A 16,775-nucleotide genomic window follows, 5' to 3' on the forward strand; every position below is an offset into this window, starting at 1 on the left:
TGAATTGCTCATCTATTAACAAGTACTCTTGCCTTAGATACTAGAATTACTTTTTCAAAGTAGCACATGCAATATACATATGGACTGAAGTGGGAAAATAGCTCTGTCCATCAGAACTTTCTTCTACAGTAGTACGCAATGATCTACGTCATCTGCCGAGCTATCCACATCCAATTAGAATCATATTTTACAAACGGGCTCTCCCACTCCTTGGAATCGTTCGCTTCGAAGCTGCCGACAGTCAATAACATTGAAAGCTGATTGAATAATATTAACCGGCTTATGTTCAGTAAGAACGTATCAATGGGAGCCTATAACGAACGGTAGGTATACTCGCGTATCATATAATAGATAAGTAAAGACCGCATAATGAAATTGTAATAATGAATTGTGGATTTTCAATGTTTTTTAAAACTTTAATATCAGTATTTACAAAGGCTAACGACGGTGTAGTAAGCACTGGATTTTAGTTTCCCCACTGGAGATAAAAGGATACTAGAAGACTCTTCTGCATAATTGTGTCCTGTCTTCTGCGAGGTATCCCGACAACCATCGATACTTCGTTGATCAATCACCATGGAAGGCGAAGGAAAGGTAATGACAAAGAGAGACCCAGAAACTGGTCAAATTAGCCGAGTAGCCAAAGTATGCTGATGGGCAAAGATAGTCTTGTTAGCATGTACAGTTTGGTTTGTCTACATGATTTATGGATAGTCTACTAATGTTACTAATGCTACTAACTTTTTTTGCAGAGTGTATGGAATAGCCTGGGCAGCACTTGGGCGCATGCCATGAAACGACCCGACACAAAGGATGTTTGTAATGTAAACATTTGACAATAACTAATGTGGTTGGGTTAGGGTTCAACGGGATGGTTAAATTTGTTTGTGGGACCAAAGTCTCAAACTTGCATATCAGTCTAAACTGGATCCTTATACTTAAAGCAGAGTCTGATGGATTGTTTATTTTGTGAATTACATAAAACGAAATGCTTACAATTATTTACTTTATTTGAGTTTGACCAAGTGTCAAAACATCTACAGTTGAAGTCGGAAGTTTACAAACACTTAGGTTGGAGTCATTAAAACTCGTTTTTCAACCACTCCACACATTTCTTGTTAACAACCTATAGTTTTGGCAAGTCGGTTAGGACATCTACTTTGTGCATGACACAAGTCATTTTTCCAACAATTGTTTACAGACAGATTATTTCACTTATAATTCACTGTATCACAATTCCAGTGGGTCAGAAGTTTACATACACTAAGTTGACTGTGCCTTTAAACAGCTTGGAACATTCTAGAAAATTATGTCATGGCTTTAGAAGCTTCTGATAAGCTAATTGACATCATGTGATGTACCTGTGGATGTAATTCAAGGCCTACCTTCAAACTCTGTCTCTTTGCTTGACATCATTGAAAAATCAAAAGAACTCAGCCAAGACAAGAAAACAAATTGTAGACCTCCTCTACAATGGTTCATCCTTGGGAGCAATTTCCAAACGCCTGAAGGTGCCACGTTCATCTGTACAAACAATAGCACGCAAGTATAAACACCATGGGACCACGCAGCCATTATACCGCTCAGGAGGAGACACGTTCTGTCTCCTAGAGATGAATGTACTTTGGTGTGAAAGTGCAAATCAATCCCAGAACAACAGCAAAGGACCTTGTGAAGATGCTGGATGAAACCGGTACAAAAGTGTCTATATCCACAGTAAAATGAGTCTTATATCGACGTAACCTGAAAGGCTGCTCAGCAAGGAAGACGCCACTGCTCCAAAACCGCCATAAAAAAGCCAGACTACGGTTTGCAACTGCACATGGGGACAAAGATTGCACTTTTTGGAGAAATGTCCTCTGGTCTGATGAAACAAAAATAGAACTGTTTGGCCATAATTACAATCGTTATGTTTGGAGGAAAAAGGGGGAGGCTTGCAAGCCGAAGAACACCTTCCCAACCGTGAAGCATGGGGGTGGCAGCATCATGTGGGGGTGCTTTGCTGCAGGAGGGACTGATGTACTTCACAACATAGATGGCATCATGAGGACGGACAATTATGTGGATATATTGGAGTAGCATCTCAAGGCATCAGTCAGGAATTTAAAATCAGGAATTTAAAGCCTTAAAGCATACTTCCAAAGTTGTGGCAAAATGGCTTAAGGACAGCACAGTCAAGGTATTGGAGTGGCCATCACAAAGCCCTGACCTCAATCCTATAGAACACTTGTGGGCAGAACTGAAAAGGCGTGTGCAGCAAGGAGGCCTACAAACCTGACTCCGTTACACCAGTTCTGACAGGAGGAATGGGCCAAAATTCACCCAACTTATTGTGGGAAGCTTGTGGAAGGCTACCTGAAACGTTTGACCCAAATGAATTATTCTGACATTTCACATTCTAAAAATAAAGTGGTGATCCTAACTGGCCTAAAACATAATTTTTACTTGGATTAAATGTCAGGGATTGTGAAACTGAGTTTAAATGTATTTGGCTAAGGTGTATGTAAACCTCCGACTATATGTGTGCGTGTTGCCGTCCTATGTCAATGGTGCTTGCATCTCTTCTGACTGACAACATTTTAAACAAATCATGTTATTTTATTACTTATTGCTCACCCTGAGAAATTATAGGCATAATCCTAGTTAGATAAACGCCTTATGTTATAATCACCAGTATTCCCCTTCATCATCCTTATTCGGTGCATTCGGAAAGTATAATAAGTCAAAGACCCTTTGACTTTCTCCACATTTTGTTACGTTACAGCCTTATTCTAAAATTGATTAAAAATGAATAAAAAATGCAATCTACAAACAATACCCCATAATGAGAAATAAATAAAGGTTTTTTAGACATTTTGCAAATAATTTAACTTCAGACTCTTAACTCAGTACTTTGTTTCAGCACCTTTGGCAAAGATTACAGCCTCGAGTCTTCGGTATGACGCTACAAGCTTGAGACACTTGTTTTTGGGGAGTTTCTCCCGTTTCTTCTCTGCAGAGCCTCTCAAGCTCTGTCAGGTTGGATGGGGAGTGTCGCTGCACAGCTATTTTCAGGTCTCTCCAAGGACATTCAGAGACTTGTCCCGAAGTTGTCCTAAGTTGCCCCGGTCTGAGGTCCTGAGGCCTCTGGAGCAGGTTTTCTTCAAGGATCTCTCAGTACTTTTCTCCGTTCATCTTTCCTTCGATCCTGACTAGTCTCCCAGTCCCTGCCGCTGAAAAACATTCCCACAGCATGATGCTGCCACAATGCTTCACCTTAGGGATGGTGTGAGGTTTCCTTATTTTGACTGGGCAGCCAGCTCTAGGAAAAGTATTCTTCCATTTAAGAATTATGGAGGGCACTGTTCATGGACCTTCAATGCTGCAGAAATGGTTTTGTACCCTTCCCCAGATCTGTGCCTCGACACAATCCTGTCTCTGAGCTCTACGGACATTTCCTTCGGCCTCATGGCTTGTTTTTTTGCTCTGATATGCACTGTAAACAGGATGCACTTGTGCTCAATTTCGAGTCCCATAGCAAAGGGTCTGATGTTTACCTTTCCGGCAAAGGCCCACACATCAAATTTTATTTGTCACACACATGGTTAGCAGATGTTAATGCGAATGTAGCGAAATGCTTGTGCTTCTAGTTCCGACAATGCAGTAATAACCAACGAGTAATCTAACCTAACAATTCCACAACTACCTTATACACACACAAGTGTAAAGGGATAAAGAATATGTACATAAAGATATATGAATGAGTGATGGTACAGAACGGCATAGGTAAGATGCAGTAGATGGTATCGAGTACAGTATATGAGATGAATAATGTAGGGTATGTAAACATTATATTAAGTGGCATTGTTTAATGTGGCTAGTGATACATTTTTTACATCAATTTTCCATTATTAAAGTGGCTAGAGATTTGAGTCTGTATGTTGGCAGCAGCCACTCAATGTTAGTGGTGGCTGTTTAACAGTCTGATGGCCTTGAGATAGAAGCTGTTTTTCAGTCTCTCGGCCCCTGCTTTGATGCACCTGTACTGACCTCTCCTTCTGGATGATAGCGGGATGAACAGGCAGTGGCTAGGGTGGTTGTTGTCCTTGATGATCTTTATGGCCTTCCTGTGACATCGGGTGGTGTAAGTGTCCTGGAGGGCGGGTAGTTTGCCTCCGGTGATGCGTTGTGCAGACCTCACTACCCTCTGGAGAGCCTTACGGTTGTGGGCGGAGCAGTTGCCGTACCAGATGGTGATAAAGCCTGACAGGATGCTCTCGATTGCGCATCTGTAAAAGTTTGTGCTTTTGGGGACACGCAAAATTTCCTCAGCCTCCTGAGGATGAAGAGGCGCAGCTGCGCCTTCTTCACCACGCTGTCTGTGTGGGTGGACCAATCCAGTTTGTCTGTGATGTGTACGCCAAGGAACTTAACTTTCTACCCTCTCCACTACTGTCATGTCGATGTGGATAGGGGGCTGCTCCCTCTGCTGTTTCCTGAAGTCCACGATCATCTCCTTTGTTTTGTTGACGTTGAGTGTGAGGTTATTTTCCTGACACCACACTCCGAGAGCCCTCACCTCTTCCCTGTAGGCTGTCTCGTCGTTGTTGGTAATCAAGCCTGCCACTGTAGTGTCGTCCTCAAACTGGAAGATTGAGTTGGAGGCGTGCGTGGCCACACAGTCGTGGGTGAACGGGGAGTACAGGAGAGGGCTCAGAACGCACCCTTGTGGGGCCCCAGTGTTGAAGATCAGCGGGTTGGAGATGTTACCTACCCTCACCACCTGGGGGCAGCCCTTCAGGAAGTCCAGTACCCAGTTGCACAGGGCGGGGTCGAGACCCAGGGGGTGCTGGGCCATGTTGACTACAATGCTTCCCACAGTTGTGTCATGTTGGCTGGATGTCCTTTGGGTGGTGGACCATTCTTGATACACACAGGAAACTGTTGGGCGGAAAAACCTGGATTCACTTGGTCAGTCTGTCATGGAAAAAGCAGTTGTTCCTAATGCTTTGTACACTCAGTGTATATTGCTGTTGAACTGGATGGTTAAATTTGTCTGTGGGACCAAAGTCTCAACTGGCTCCTGATACCTAAAGCAGAGTCTGATGGTTTGTATATTTTGTGAATTACATAAGGTGAAATGCTTAGACAGAGATTCATGTCTGTGAGTTTGAGGGAAACTTCTATAGACATTAGTGTGACTGCAACTATTTCACATCTTGGAGGGGGTGTCACTCACTAAGAAGAGCCTACGCATTTAGGTGTGTTTCTTACGTAAGTTAAGTGTTCGCGTGTGGCTTGGCACCGTGTGGCCTGTGTAAGCAAGCTGTCCTGTTAGCTTGCCTTGGTTCTGATGTTCCTCATTCCTTAAGTGGATTATACTGAATGGACCACCAGTCTCAGCCAGTGCTTACCATAGTGTCACAATGGTGGTGCACCTGCGAAGCTCAAGGATATGACAGTTGTCCAGATCAATTAATAATTTTAATAAAGCGGATACTCTTTGTGAACAGTTTAGTCTTCAGATGTATTGTTCCAACATTAGACATTGCTAGAACATTTGTCATCAACTGTTCCTAAGGGGATTACACTGAACGGACCACCTGTGTCAGCCAAGTGTTACCGTAGAGTCACTATCACTTGTAAGTATGTTAACACAGAGTCCAAGTCAGGTCTCAATTTCTTGTGCACATTTATTAAGTCTTAGTCCCAATTCACCTGTCATCTCATCCAAGTCCAAGACTTCTTAAATAAAAATCAGATTAGGCTAAATATACCCTCTCTCAAAGCTGGTAAAAATAAAAAAAAGATTACTTGTAGGCTAATGATTTAATGCATGTGTTCTGAAGGCAGATGGAGCACTTTAGCTATTCTTTGTTAAACTGAAGAGATCTTTGTTTTTCCTCTGTGCCCACAGGGGTTGACGCTCCAGCTGATGATGGCAGTGGGAACAGCTGTGATTGGCTCGCTGCAGTTTGGCTACAACACAGGGGTCATCAATGCTCCCCAAAAGGTGAGTGAGAAAAAGAGTTTCAAATGGCACCCTAATTCCTATATGGTGCACTATTTTTGGACAGAGCCATAGAGGCCCTGTATAGAGAATCAAGTAAAAAAAAAATTATGCATATTCTATGTTTGTGACCCTTAGAAGCCTGTCCAAATCCATTGAATGCGAAAACAGTATTGTTCCTATTCTTTCTTGATACCTCTGACTAGCTCAGCAGGTTAAGATGTTCCTCAGAGATGCATGGCGCTCATAGATCTCCTACCCAAAAGGTGCCGTAATGCATGTTCCGACAGATTGCATCTCATCTCTCCAGCAGGAGCCCTGCCAGGTCAATCGAAGGTGATACATCACATACATGTAGGATCTTTGACTGACGTGGTGAGACTCGCTGGTGAGATGAAGTCCTTCTACTGAATTTAACACTTGGCTAAGTGACAGTCTGGCAGATATACTGGAGAGACTCTTGTACTGTATGTACTTCACGCCAGCAGCTTCTTAAGAAAGTTCCTCGAGGTTTCGCTGATGCCTGCTCTGTAAATAAGAATTTTCCTGAAATCCCAGTTGGAGGAGTCACAGATTTCCATCTTATTCCAGGAAGCCTTCAACTGGGAAGTTTGGGAAAGGTTTACCATTGTGATCAATTCACTTGTGGTGTGTCCATTACACCTGGCAGAGATAACAAGGATTATTGTCCAATTCACAGGATTTAAGGGGAGGCTAGAGGAGTGTAACTGAGTTGTCCGATGAAACGAATGTATTTTGCATCCCTCTGATTTAAAAAAAAGTTGACATTGTGCACCAATATAGCATTTTAAAAGCCTGTTATATTAAATGAAGTGCCCTTCTATAAATCTCATTCAGCATTTTGACATGTCCTTCCGTGTGACTTCTAGGAACATCTTAACCCACTTAACGAAAAATGTTACCATGTCATTGGATTTAAGTTCAAAGTTGGGTGAAAAAAAAGATTAAATTAACTATTTTGGTTGAAACATGCTCCAATGTTTTGTCACGATCATTTGGACAAATCACGATATCGCAGATGTTCGCATTGTTCCATTGTTAGTTCTGGGTAATACCTATAATTTCACTGTATGGTTGGTAATTTACTATAAAGTGAAATGTGACTGTGTATGTATGATCATTATATTATTTAACGTCTCCATCAACCTTCAATGATGACTATAGTTTATGTATATTCTTCATGTTTTATGTTTTATTGTACCGTAGATCATTGAAGGCTTCCTGAATGACACGTGGAACAGCAGGTACTCTGAGCCCATCCCTACTACTTCCCTGACCACCCTGTGGTCCATATCCGTGGCCATCTTCTCTGTTGGGGGCATTTTCGGCTCCTTCTCCGTGGGCCTCTTTGTCAACCGCCTGGGCAGGTAAAACTGCAGTGTTAATATATTTTAGGCTGGTATTCATATTAAAAGGTGATTTTAGCATGTAAATCTTGGTGGGGCAAAGTCAACAACAAAAAATATGATGCATGCCAACAAAGCCCACTACACTACACAACACAACACTAAACAATACATGAATTACTGTCAAGGGTGTTCTACAGGAGGCGAAGTCACGTGCAGGACAGCAGAGAGTAATGAACAGGTGCACTTTAATTCCGTTCCACAAAATACAGCACATAAAAACAATAACGTGCCAAAAACACGGAACATGGCAAAAGTAAAGCGCCCGACAATAATCCACATCACAAACAAACAATTACACACAAAGACATGAGTACTAAATACATGCAGTAATTATGGAATGAACACCAGGTGTGTAATGCAACGACAAAACCAATCTAATATGAGAAATGGAGCGGCGATGGCTAGAATGCCAGTAACGCCGAACGCCGCCCGAACAAGGGGAGAAGCCGACTTCAGTGGAAGTCGTGACAGGGCCCCCTCCCCCCCTTGACGTGCTGCTCCAGTGGCGCGCCGACACCGGCCTCATGGACAACCCGGAGGGCGAGGCGCAGGGCGATACGGCCGGCAACGGTGAAACTCCCACAGCAGTTCGAGGTCCAAGACATCCGCAACTGGAACCCAACACCTCTCCTCCGGACCGTACCCCTCCCACTCCACGAGGTACTGAAGGCCCCCTGCCTGACACGAATCCAGGATGGAATGAACGGAGTACGCCAGGGCCCCCTCGATGTCCAGAGGGTGCGGAGGGACCTCCCGCACCTCAGACTCCTAGAGCAGACCAGCTACCACCGACTTGAGGGGTTAATACGGTAATCAGAGGGAAGCTGTAATCTGTAACACACCTCGCTCACCCTCCTCAGGACTTTGAATGGCCCCACAAACCGCGGACCCAGCTTCCGGCAGGGCAGGCGGAGGGGCAGGTTTCGGGTTGAGAGCCAGACCCGGTCTCACTGCGGTGACTTTCCGCACTGTTCTTTTGGTGACGCGCAGCTCGCTGGAGGTGAACATGGGTGGCCTCCCATGTCTCCTCCGTGTGCCTGACTCAGTCGTCCACTGCAGGAGCCTCGGTCTGACCCTGATGCCATGGCGCCAGAACCGGCTGGTACCACAATACGCACTGAAAGGGGGAGAGGTTAGTGGAGGAGTGGCGACACGAGTTCTGTGCCATCTCGGCCCAGGGCATGAACGCCGCCCACTCCCCGGGCCGGTCCTGGCAATAGGACCGCAGAAACCTGCCCACATCCTGGTTGACTCTCTCTGCCCGTTACACTCGGGGTGAAAACCTGATGATCGAGACCCCCAGATGTTCCATGAACGCCTTCCAAACTCTCGATGTGAAATGGGGACCCCGATCAGACACTATATCCTCAGGCACCCCGTAGTTCCCGGAAGACGTGAGTAAACAGCGCTTCCGCAGTCTGTAGGTTCGTAGGAAGGCCGGGCAGAGGGAGAAGACGAAAGGACTTAGAGAAACGATCCACAACAACCAAGATAGTAGTGTTTCCTTGTGAAAGCGGTAGATCGGTTAAAAAATCCACAGATAGGTGTGACCAAGGTCGTTGTGGAACGGGTAAGGGGTGTAGCTTACCTCTGGGCAGGTGTCTCGGAGCCTTACACTGGGCACACACCGAGCAGGAGGAGACATAAACCCTCATGTCCTTAGCACTGTCTGACCGATCCCCGGATGACCAGAGGGAGACGCGTGAGCCCAAGAGATCAATTGGTCATGGACAGCAGACGGAATGTACACACGCCCTACGGGACACTGGAGGGGAGCGGGCTCTGTACACAACACCTTCTCAATGTCCGCATCCAGATCCCACACGACCGGTGCTACCAGGCAGGAGGCCGGGAGTATGGGAGTCTGATCCATGGGCCGCTCCTCTGTGTCATACAGTCTGGACAGTGCGTATGCCTTCTTATTCTGGGAACCTGGCCTGTAGGATAAGGTAAACACAAAACGAGTAAAAAACTTGGCCCACCTTGCCTGACGGGGATTCAGTATCCTCGCTTCCCGGATGTATTCCAGGTTGTGGTGGTCAGTCCACGGTCCCCCACATCATAGTTGCGCTCCGCTGGGCTGAGCTTCTTTGAGAAGAAAGCACAGGGGCGGAGTTGTGATAGCGTACCCAAGCGCTGTGAGAGCACGCCTCCTATCCCAGCCTCGGACACGTCCACCTCCACTATGAATGACAAAGAGGGATCCGGATGGGCCAGCACGGGAGCCGAAGTAAACAGAGCGCTTAGCTGCCCAAAAGTCCTGTCCGCCTCAGCCGACCACCGCAACCGTACAGGACCCCCCCTTCAGCAGTGAGGTAATGCGAGCAGCCACCTGGCCAAAACCCCAGGTAAATCTCCGGTAGTAATTGGCAAACCCTAAATATCGCTGCACCTCCTTTATAATGATGGGAGTCGGCCAATTATGCATGGCTGCAATGCGGTCACTCCATCTCCACCCCTAATGTGGAAATGCGGTATCCTAGGAAGTAGACTAACTGCTGAAAGAATAGGCATTTCTCGGCCTTGACATACAGGTCATGCTCCAACAGTCGTCCAAGTACCTTGCGTACCAAGGACACATGCTCGGCGCGTGTTAGCGGAGTATATCAGAATGTCATCGATATACACCACAACACCCTGCCCGTGCAGGTCCCTTGTCTACAAAGTATTGGAAAACTGATGGAGCATGCATCAACCTGTATGCCATGACTAAGTACTCATAATGGCCTGAGGTGGTATCTTCCACTCGTCCCCCTCCCGGATATGCACCTGGTTATACGCACTCCTGAGATCCAGTTTCGTGAGGAAGAGCGAAACAGTTCATTCAGCCTCATTTACTGCCTTTAAAAAACATAGCTGATATGGCTGACTTGCTTAAACAAATGTGGTTTCTACTGCCAATTGAGATGTACAAACTATGGCATAAGGTGATGACGAGCGGATAAGAGGCAAACCGTATTTTCGATTAAGACATTAATGAGGGAGCTAGGACGGACGTAGGCAATATAACTATTTGTTCAGCATTTTGAAATGCAGCGACAGAATCCAGAACATGGGCCATTCTAACAGTGTTGTCCCTGTACAAGTCAGAACTGTAGGATAAATAAAGGAGGCATTTAAGCAGCTTTTTGAAAGCTCTTACAATATTCAATGATGACATTTCTCTAAAACAGGCTATAGGCTAAATGTGCACCATCAAGTCAGAACAGTAGGCTGTTATGAGGGACGAAATGGATCAAATTATTAGGGTGAGGCACATGGGCTAACAGCTTACTACACAACATACACTTAGTATTACTTTCTTGGCTACAGTACATATGTCCCTGGCATATTACATCATTCATGCAGCAGCATACAATACATTTTTGGACTCACTTTGTTGTGCTGTGCTCACTTGAACAGGAAGGTGGCGCGGCAGTCCTTCTTGTGGGCTCTAGAAAGAGGTCCAAAATTCAGTTGGTTAACAGTCATTTTATTTTCCCAGTCGGAGCTGGTTCCCAGTTGTCTTGAACTGAAGTCTGAGATTTCCCGGTTCTGAGTTTCCAGTTGATTTGAATGCGACAGAACTGATGCTGGATTGACAGCATGGCAAATGTTTTCAAACTTTTCTGGCCCATGCTGTTACTCCTTTATTCGTGATATCCAATTGGTAGTTACAATCTTCTCTCATCGCTGCAACTCCCCTACCGACTTGGCGAAGGTCAAGAGCCAAGCCACACTGCTTCTTGACACACTGCTCACTTAACCCGGAAGCCAGCCACACAATGTGTCGGAAGATACAATCAACCTGACAACCGAGGTCAGCTTGCAGTAGCTCAGCTCGCCACAAGGAGTCGCTAGAGCGCAATGAGACAAAGACATCCCGGCCTGCAAAACCCTCCCCTAACCCGGATGACACTGGACCAATGGTCACTGCCGGCTGTGACACAGCCTGGGATCGAACCCCGGGCTGCAGTGGCGCCTTAGCACTTATTCTTGAATTTGCGATTTCCAACTTGTGTAATGTTTATGTCCAATGGCCGATGAGCACCTATACGCTTTATCTATAATTTCTCTTCATATGACAAGGATTGAAAAAGTTTTGCCAGTAGATTGTCGACTTGATTCATGATGAATGCTAGCTAAGATTTTTAAAGTATGATGTTGACATGATCAGTCCAATCAAGGCTACTGTAGATATAATGTGATTTGATGTCATTTTAACTGTGGCCAATGACCTTGAGCCTTCTTGGATTGGCATTTCTAATGTAAGTCTATGGCAGCACCCAGGGGGCTTGTATTTTCTAGCTCTACCTATAGATTTTGCGGTGACGTAGTGTCCCCATGAGTGACAGAACATTGAGCATATCACGGCGCAACTAGAAAACTGGCTGTCTCACCACCACAAAAAAGCACTGAGCTAGGCTGAATCACCTGCAAAAAAGAGACCATGTTTGTATGCGTCTTTATTAACTCAATTATATTTTTTTTACATTGTTTGCAAACTGATATGTGACACATATTAATGGCAAAATAATATGCTAAACAGGCAAAAAAAAAAAACTATATATATATATATATATATATATATATATATATATATATATATATATATTAGCTAAACAGGTGGGGTTCCCACCTGCCATGAATGATGCGTCGCTGCTGGTGGTAATCATGGGTCATTTGGGTTTGTTGTGCTGTCCTATGCACCTCAACAACAGTATAGCGTTGTTGCGCCTTTAGGAAGTGAAGACGACCTCTGTGAATGATTTGCAGGAGAAACTCGATGCTTATTGCCAACGTGCTGGCGTTCATCTCCGCCGGGTTCATGGGCTTCTCCAAGCTGGCGGCGTCGTGGGAGATGCTGATTATCGGGCGCTTCATTGTGGGGCTCTACTCCGGCCTGTCCACTGGCTTCGTGCCCATGTACGTGGGGGAGATTGCTCCCACCTCGCTCCGCGGGGCGCTGGGCACTCTGCACCAGTTGGGCATCGTCCTTGGCATCCTCATGGCACAGGTAGGCACTGTCCGTCGGGTGACTTTAAAGCTAGTGATACAGCACAGTACTCAAGTAACCTTACCACAGTGTATTTCCATGGTAGTTTATCTTTCATTGACAGCATAATTACAGTGTAGTTAAATATTGTTTCCTACAGGTGTTTGGGATCGAGTCGATCATGGGGAACTACACTCTGTGGCCCTTCCTGCTGGGCTTCACATTCATCCCAGCCATGCTTCAGTGTATCCTGTTACCCTTCTGCCCCGAGAGCCCCCGCTTCCTCCTAATCAACCGCAACGAGGAGCTCAAGGCCAGAGAAGGTAAGCCTCTGACCAGCTACTGCTACACCCTACACCCCTCAAACTCAACTCTGGACCTCAAAGCCAGTTCCACTGCATTTTTTCATTGTTCCCCTTTTATTCAGGGACTGATTTTAGACCTGGGACACCAGGTGTGTGTAATTAATTATCAGGTAAAACAGAAAACCAGCAGACTCCAGACCTCGTAGGGTAACACGAGGTCACGAAAAGCAGGAGAGCTCTTGGGTGTGCTGGCTTTTGTTGCAGCCCTGCTCTAACACACCATTGAACTTGTTAAGGTCCTGACCAGAAGCTTATTAATAGAATCTGGTGTGTTAGATTAAGACTGTAACAAAGGGCTTCACCTCGAGTAGCTCTCCAGGAGGGAATGGAGCTGAGTTTATTTCCCTGCAGTGCTGGAGAAGCTGCGAGGCACTGAGGAGGTGGGTGCCGACATGCAGGAGATGAAGGAGGAGGCCAGGCAGATGATGAAGGAGAAGAAGGTGACCATCCTGGAGCTGTTCCGCTCGCCGCTCTATCGCCAGCCCATCTTCATCGCCGTCATGCTTCAGCTCTCCCAGCAGTTGTCTGGCATCAACGCTGTGAGTGTGGGACACTCTGGGAGACACACACTGACTTGCAAATACACACATGCTAACTCGGGCACACACACACACACACACACACACACACACACACACACACACACACACACACACACACACACACACACACACACTTCAAACTATATGGTCCAGTCAATTATTACATTTTTGTGCAGGTTTTCTACTACTCCACCAGGATCTTTGAGAAGGCGGGAGTCTCTCAGCCAGTCTATGCTACGATTGGTGCCGGAGTGGTCAATACAGCCTTCACTGTTGTGTCTGTAAGTCTGAAACACTGTACAACATCCATAAACAGGAGCCCAGTCCCAGTGATCATATGAGCATCTCAACAATGAGTATTACGATTTTTGGGTGGGAATGGAATTTATCAAATATGATTATTGTTTCCATTATGATATATTCGGAGATAAATGTATAGTCCATCTGACTGTAACAGAAATGAATCCACTTCCCAACCCCTACAAACACCACCATTCTTCTCTTCTTCCTCTCTCTCTTTATTTAGCTATTCGTCGTGGAGCGTGCTGGGCGAAGATCCCTTCACCTCACTGGGTTGCTGGGGATGGCATTCTCAGCTGTCCTGATGACAATCGCTATGGCACTACTGGTATATATAATGGCGCAATAAACATTTTTTTTATCACTGGATTTGCGTATATCATATTTTATGTAGACGACTACCTCAGCCAGCCTCCTCCACTGATGTTCCCCTGTGTTTTTCCTCAGGACCAGCTGCCATGGATGTCCTACGTCAGCATCGTAGCCATCTTTAGCTTTGTGGCCTTCTTTGAGATCGGCCCAGGCCCCATCCCCTGGTTCATCGTGGCTGAGCTCTTCAGCCAAGGTCCTCGGCCCTCTGCCTTTGCCGTGGCTGGATTCTCCAACTGGTCGGCTAACTTCATAGTGGGCATGACCTTCCAATACGTTGAGGTAAGGAGACAGAAAAAAAACTCTCCGATTTTGGGGTTATTGCCTTGATGGCTCTATTACATATGTACCGGTATATCAATTATTACAAACCGTGTAGTTTGTGTCCTGGGTGCTGATTGGCTGAAACAGCATATCAGCCGTGTCTATATCCAACAATATACCACAGTTATGAGACAAAAATAGTTGTTTCCTATTCTATTTATGTTGGTAACCAGTTTTATAATAGCAATAATGCATCTTGGTTTGTGGTATGACATAGCGTCGTGCCTAAGAACAGCTCTTAGCCGTGGTATATTAGCCATATACTACACCCCCTCGTGCCTTACTGCTTAAATATACCACACCCCCTCTTGCCTTTTTACTTAAATATACACAGAGTATACAAAAGATTAAGAACACCTGCTTTTCCATGACATAGACTGACCAGACGAATCCAGGTAAAAGCTATGATCCTTTATTGATGTTACTTGTTAAATCCCCTTCAATTAGTGTAGATGGAGGGGAGGAGACGGGTTAAATATGGATTTTTAAGCCTTGAGACAATTGTGACATTGATTGCGTATGTGTGCCATTCAGAGGGTGAATGGGCAAGGCAAAAAATGTAAGTGCCTTTGAACGGGGTATGGTAGTAGGTACCAATCACATCTGTCTGTGTCAAGAACTGCAACGCTTCTGGAGTTTTCACAATCAACAGTTTCCTGTGTGTGTCAAGAATGGTCCACCACCTAAAAGACATTCAGTCAACTTGACACAACTGTGGAAATCATTGGAGTCAACATGAGCCAGCATCCCTGTGGAAGGCTTTCAACACTTTTTAGAGTCCATGTCCCGTCGAATTGAGGCTGTTCTGAGGGCTAAAGGGGGTGGGGGTGCAACTCAATATTAGGAAGGGGTTCCTAATGTTTGGTTTACTCAATGTACATTGAAAGTACAGTATATATTATATACCTGTAGTTTATAATAGCCCTGATGACTTCCATTTTCAATTTGAAATTGAAGTCCAATTTATGAATGGAAAAATGTGAAAATAATGTTACTTTCTGTCTTCTCTGTAGCAACTGTGTGGCCCCTACGTCTTCATCATCTTCACTGTGCTACTGCTGGGCTTCTTCATCTTCACTTATTTCAAGGTGCCCGAAACCAAGGGACGGTCGTTTGACGAGATCTCAGCCGGCTTCCGCCATGAGGCCGGACAGTCAGGGGAAAAGTACGCTCCTGATGAGATGAACAGCCTTGGGGGAGCCGACTCTCAACTCTAAGATCTCCGACAACACCCCCAACCTCCTTCAATACTACTGATAGACTGGGTGGGCAACATACGCCTGGGCATTTCTAGTTTAGGGACGAGTGCCACTCCTATAGGCCTTCAGAGTCCCACCTCTCCTGCTCTCTGTGGTAAACTGATGACTGCAGTATGCATTGGGTTTCAGGAGGGCGCGATGAGAGACTGCAAATTCACAATAGAGATGTGTAGAGATCGCAACGTTGTATGTGTCATTATGGTGTCTGTGGCAGCATGGGCAGCACCATTGAGGCCAACTCTATTTTAAAGTAGTACATTTTCTTCTGTTGATGTTTAAAAAAGTGAAATGCTATTGAACGCAATTGAGAACGCAATTGAGATTCTCCCATTGGCCTTCCCCACCCAGCTGACTACTTTAAAATGGTGGAAGACCTCAATGGCAATGTCCATGCAAAAATTTTTTATTTCCAAGTAGCGATCTCTATACATCTCTATAGTATTCACAGGAAGTAGAGGCTCTCCTTGTAAACCCTTGTGTAATATTGGCAGATATCCATATCAGAGATGAAAGAGAAAGCGAGACATCTCATAGGCAAATTATTTCATATCCGATCGGGTGGCGCAAACGGGGGAGAGGGGAATAAGTAGACCAGAGCCAGCTGTTATAAATGTTATGCAGGTGAATGAGGACCCAAAAGCGACTTAACAGAAAGAGTTTATTCCAGTCTTTAACAAAAACGATAATCCTGGATACTATCACAGGTAAAGTCAAAACAGGAAAACTGAAACCCTCTAGTCAGTAGAGGGGAACAACTGGAGATGCGACCACAGACTGCAGGTCGCTTCGGGAAGGCGCAGGCCGTAGCTGATATAGACACCTGCTCACACGCAGCATCTGAAGAAGGCAAAAACACGACAGGACGGAACTAGGACACAGAACAGCAAACAAGGATCCGACAAGGACAGAAACGAAAACAGAGAGAGAAATAGGGACTTAATCAGAGGGCAAAATAGGGAACAGGTGTGAAAGAGTAAATGAGGTAGTTAGGAGAATGAGGAACAGCTGGGAGCAGGAACGGAACGATAGAGAGGGAGAGAGGGAGGGGGAGAGAGAGGGATAGAAAGAGGGAAAGAACCTAATAAGACCAGCAGGGGGAAACGAATAGAAGGGGAAGCACAGGGACAAGACATGACGATCTATGACAAAACATGACAATAAAAGGGCGTTTGAGACATCTTCATTATCTTGTTGGTTTAAATCCTCATCAGCCTGAAAGGGA

The 16,775-nt window shown here is 45.4% G+C and overlaps 1 protein-coding gene across 3 annotated transcripts; it reads left to right on the forward strand.

Annotated features, from left to right (window-relative positions):
* The first annotated feature begins 195 nt into the window (after window positions 1–195).
* On the forward strand, window positions 196–16,288 carry LOC124045777 (solute carrier family 2, facilitated glucose transporter member 1-like). Of its 3 annotated transcripts, XM_046365388.1 has the most exons (11): window positions 196–323; window positions 427–594; window positions 5,897–5,992; window positions 7,217–7,377; window positions 12,175–12,415; window positions 12,555–12,717; window positions 13,111–13,298; window positions 13,478–13,582; window positions 13,828–13,929; window positions 14,049–14,252; window positions 15,308–16,288. In XM_046365388.1, the coding sequence occupies exons 2-11, from the start codon at window positions 577–579 to the stop codon at window positions 15,509–15,511; spliced, it is 1,482 nt and encodes a 493-aa protein (XP_046221344.1). In that variant the 5' UTR covers window positions 196–323; window positions 427–576; the 3' UTR covers window positions 15,512–16,288. The 3 variants fall into 3 exon arrangements, with proteins under 3 accessions (XP_046221344.1, XP_046221343.1, XP_046221345.1); XM_046365387.1 differs by lacking the exons at window positions 196–323; window positions 427–594 and adding an exon at window positions 777–824; XM_046365389.1 differs by lacking the exons at window positions 196–323; window positions 427–594 and adding an exon at window positions 6,300–6,377 and having other exon boundaries at window positions 5,913–5,992.
* The last annotated feature ends 487 nt before the right edge of the window (window positions 16,289–16,775 follow it).

The sequence above is a fragment of the Oncorhynchus gorbuscha genome, linkage group LG10 (genome assembly GCF_021184085.1).
Source record: "Oncorhynchus gorbuscha isolate QuinsamMale2020 ecotype Even-year linkage group LG10, OgorEven_v1.0, whole genome shotgun sequence".
Taxonomy (NCBI): Eukaryota; Metazoa; Chordata; class Actinopteri; order Salmoniformes; family Salmonidae; genus Oncorhynchus; species Oncorhynchus gorbuscha.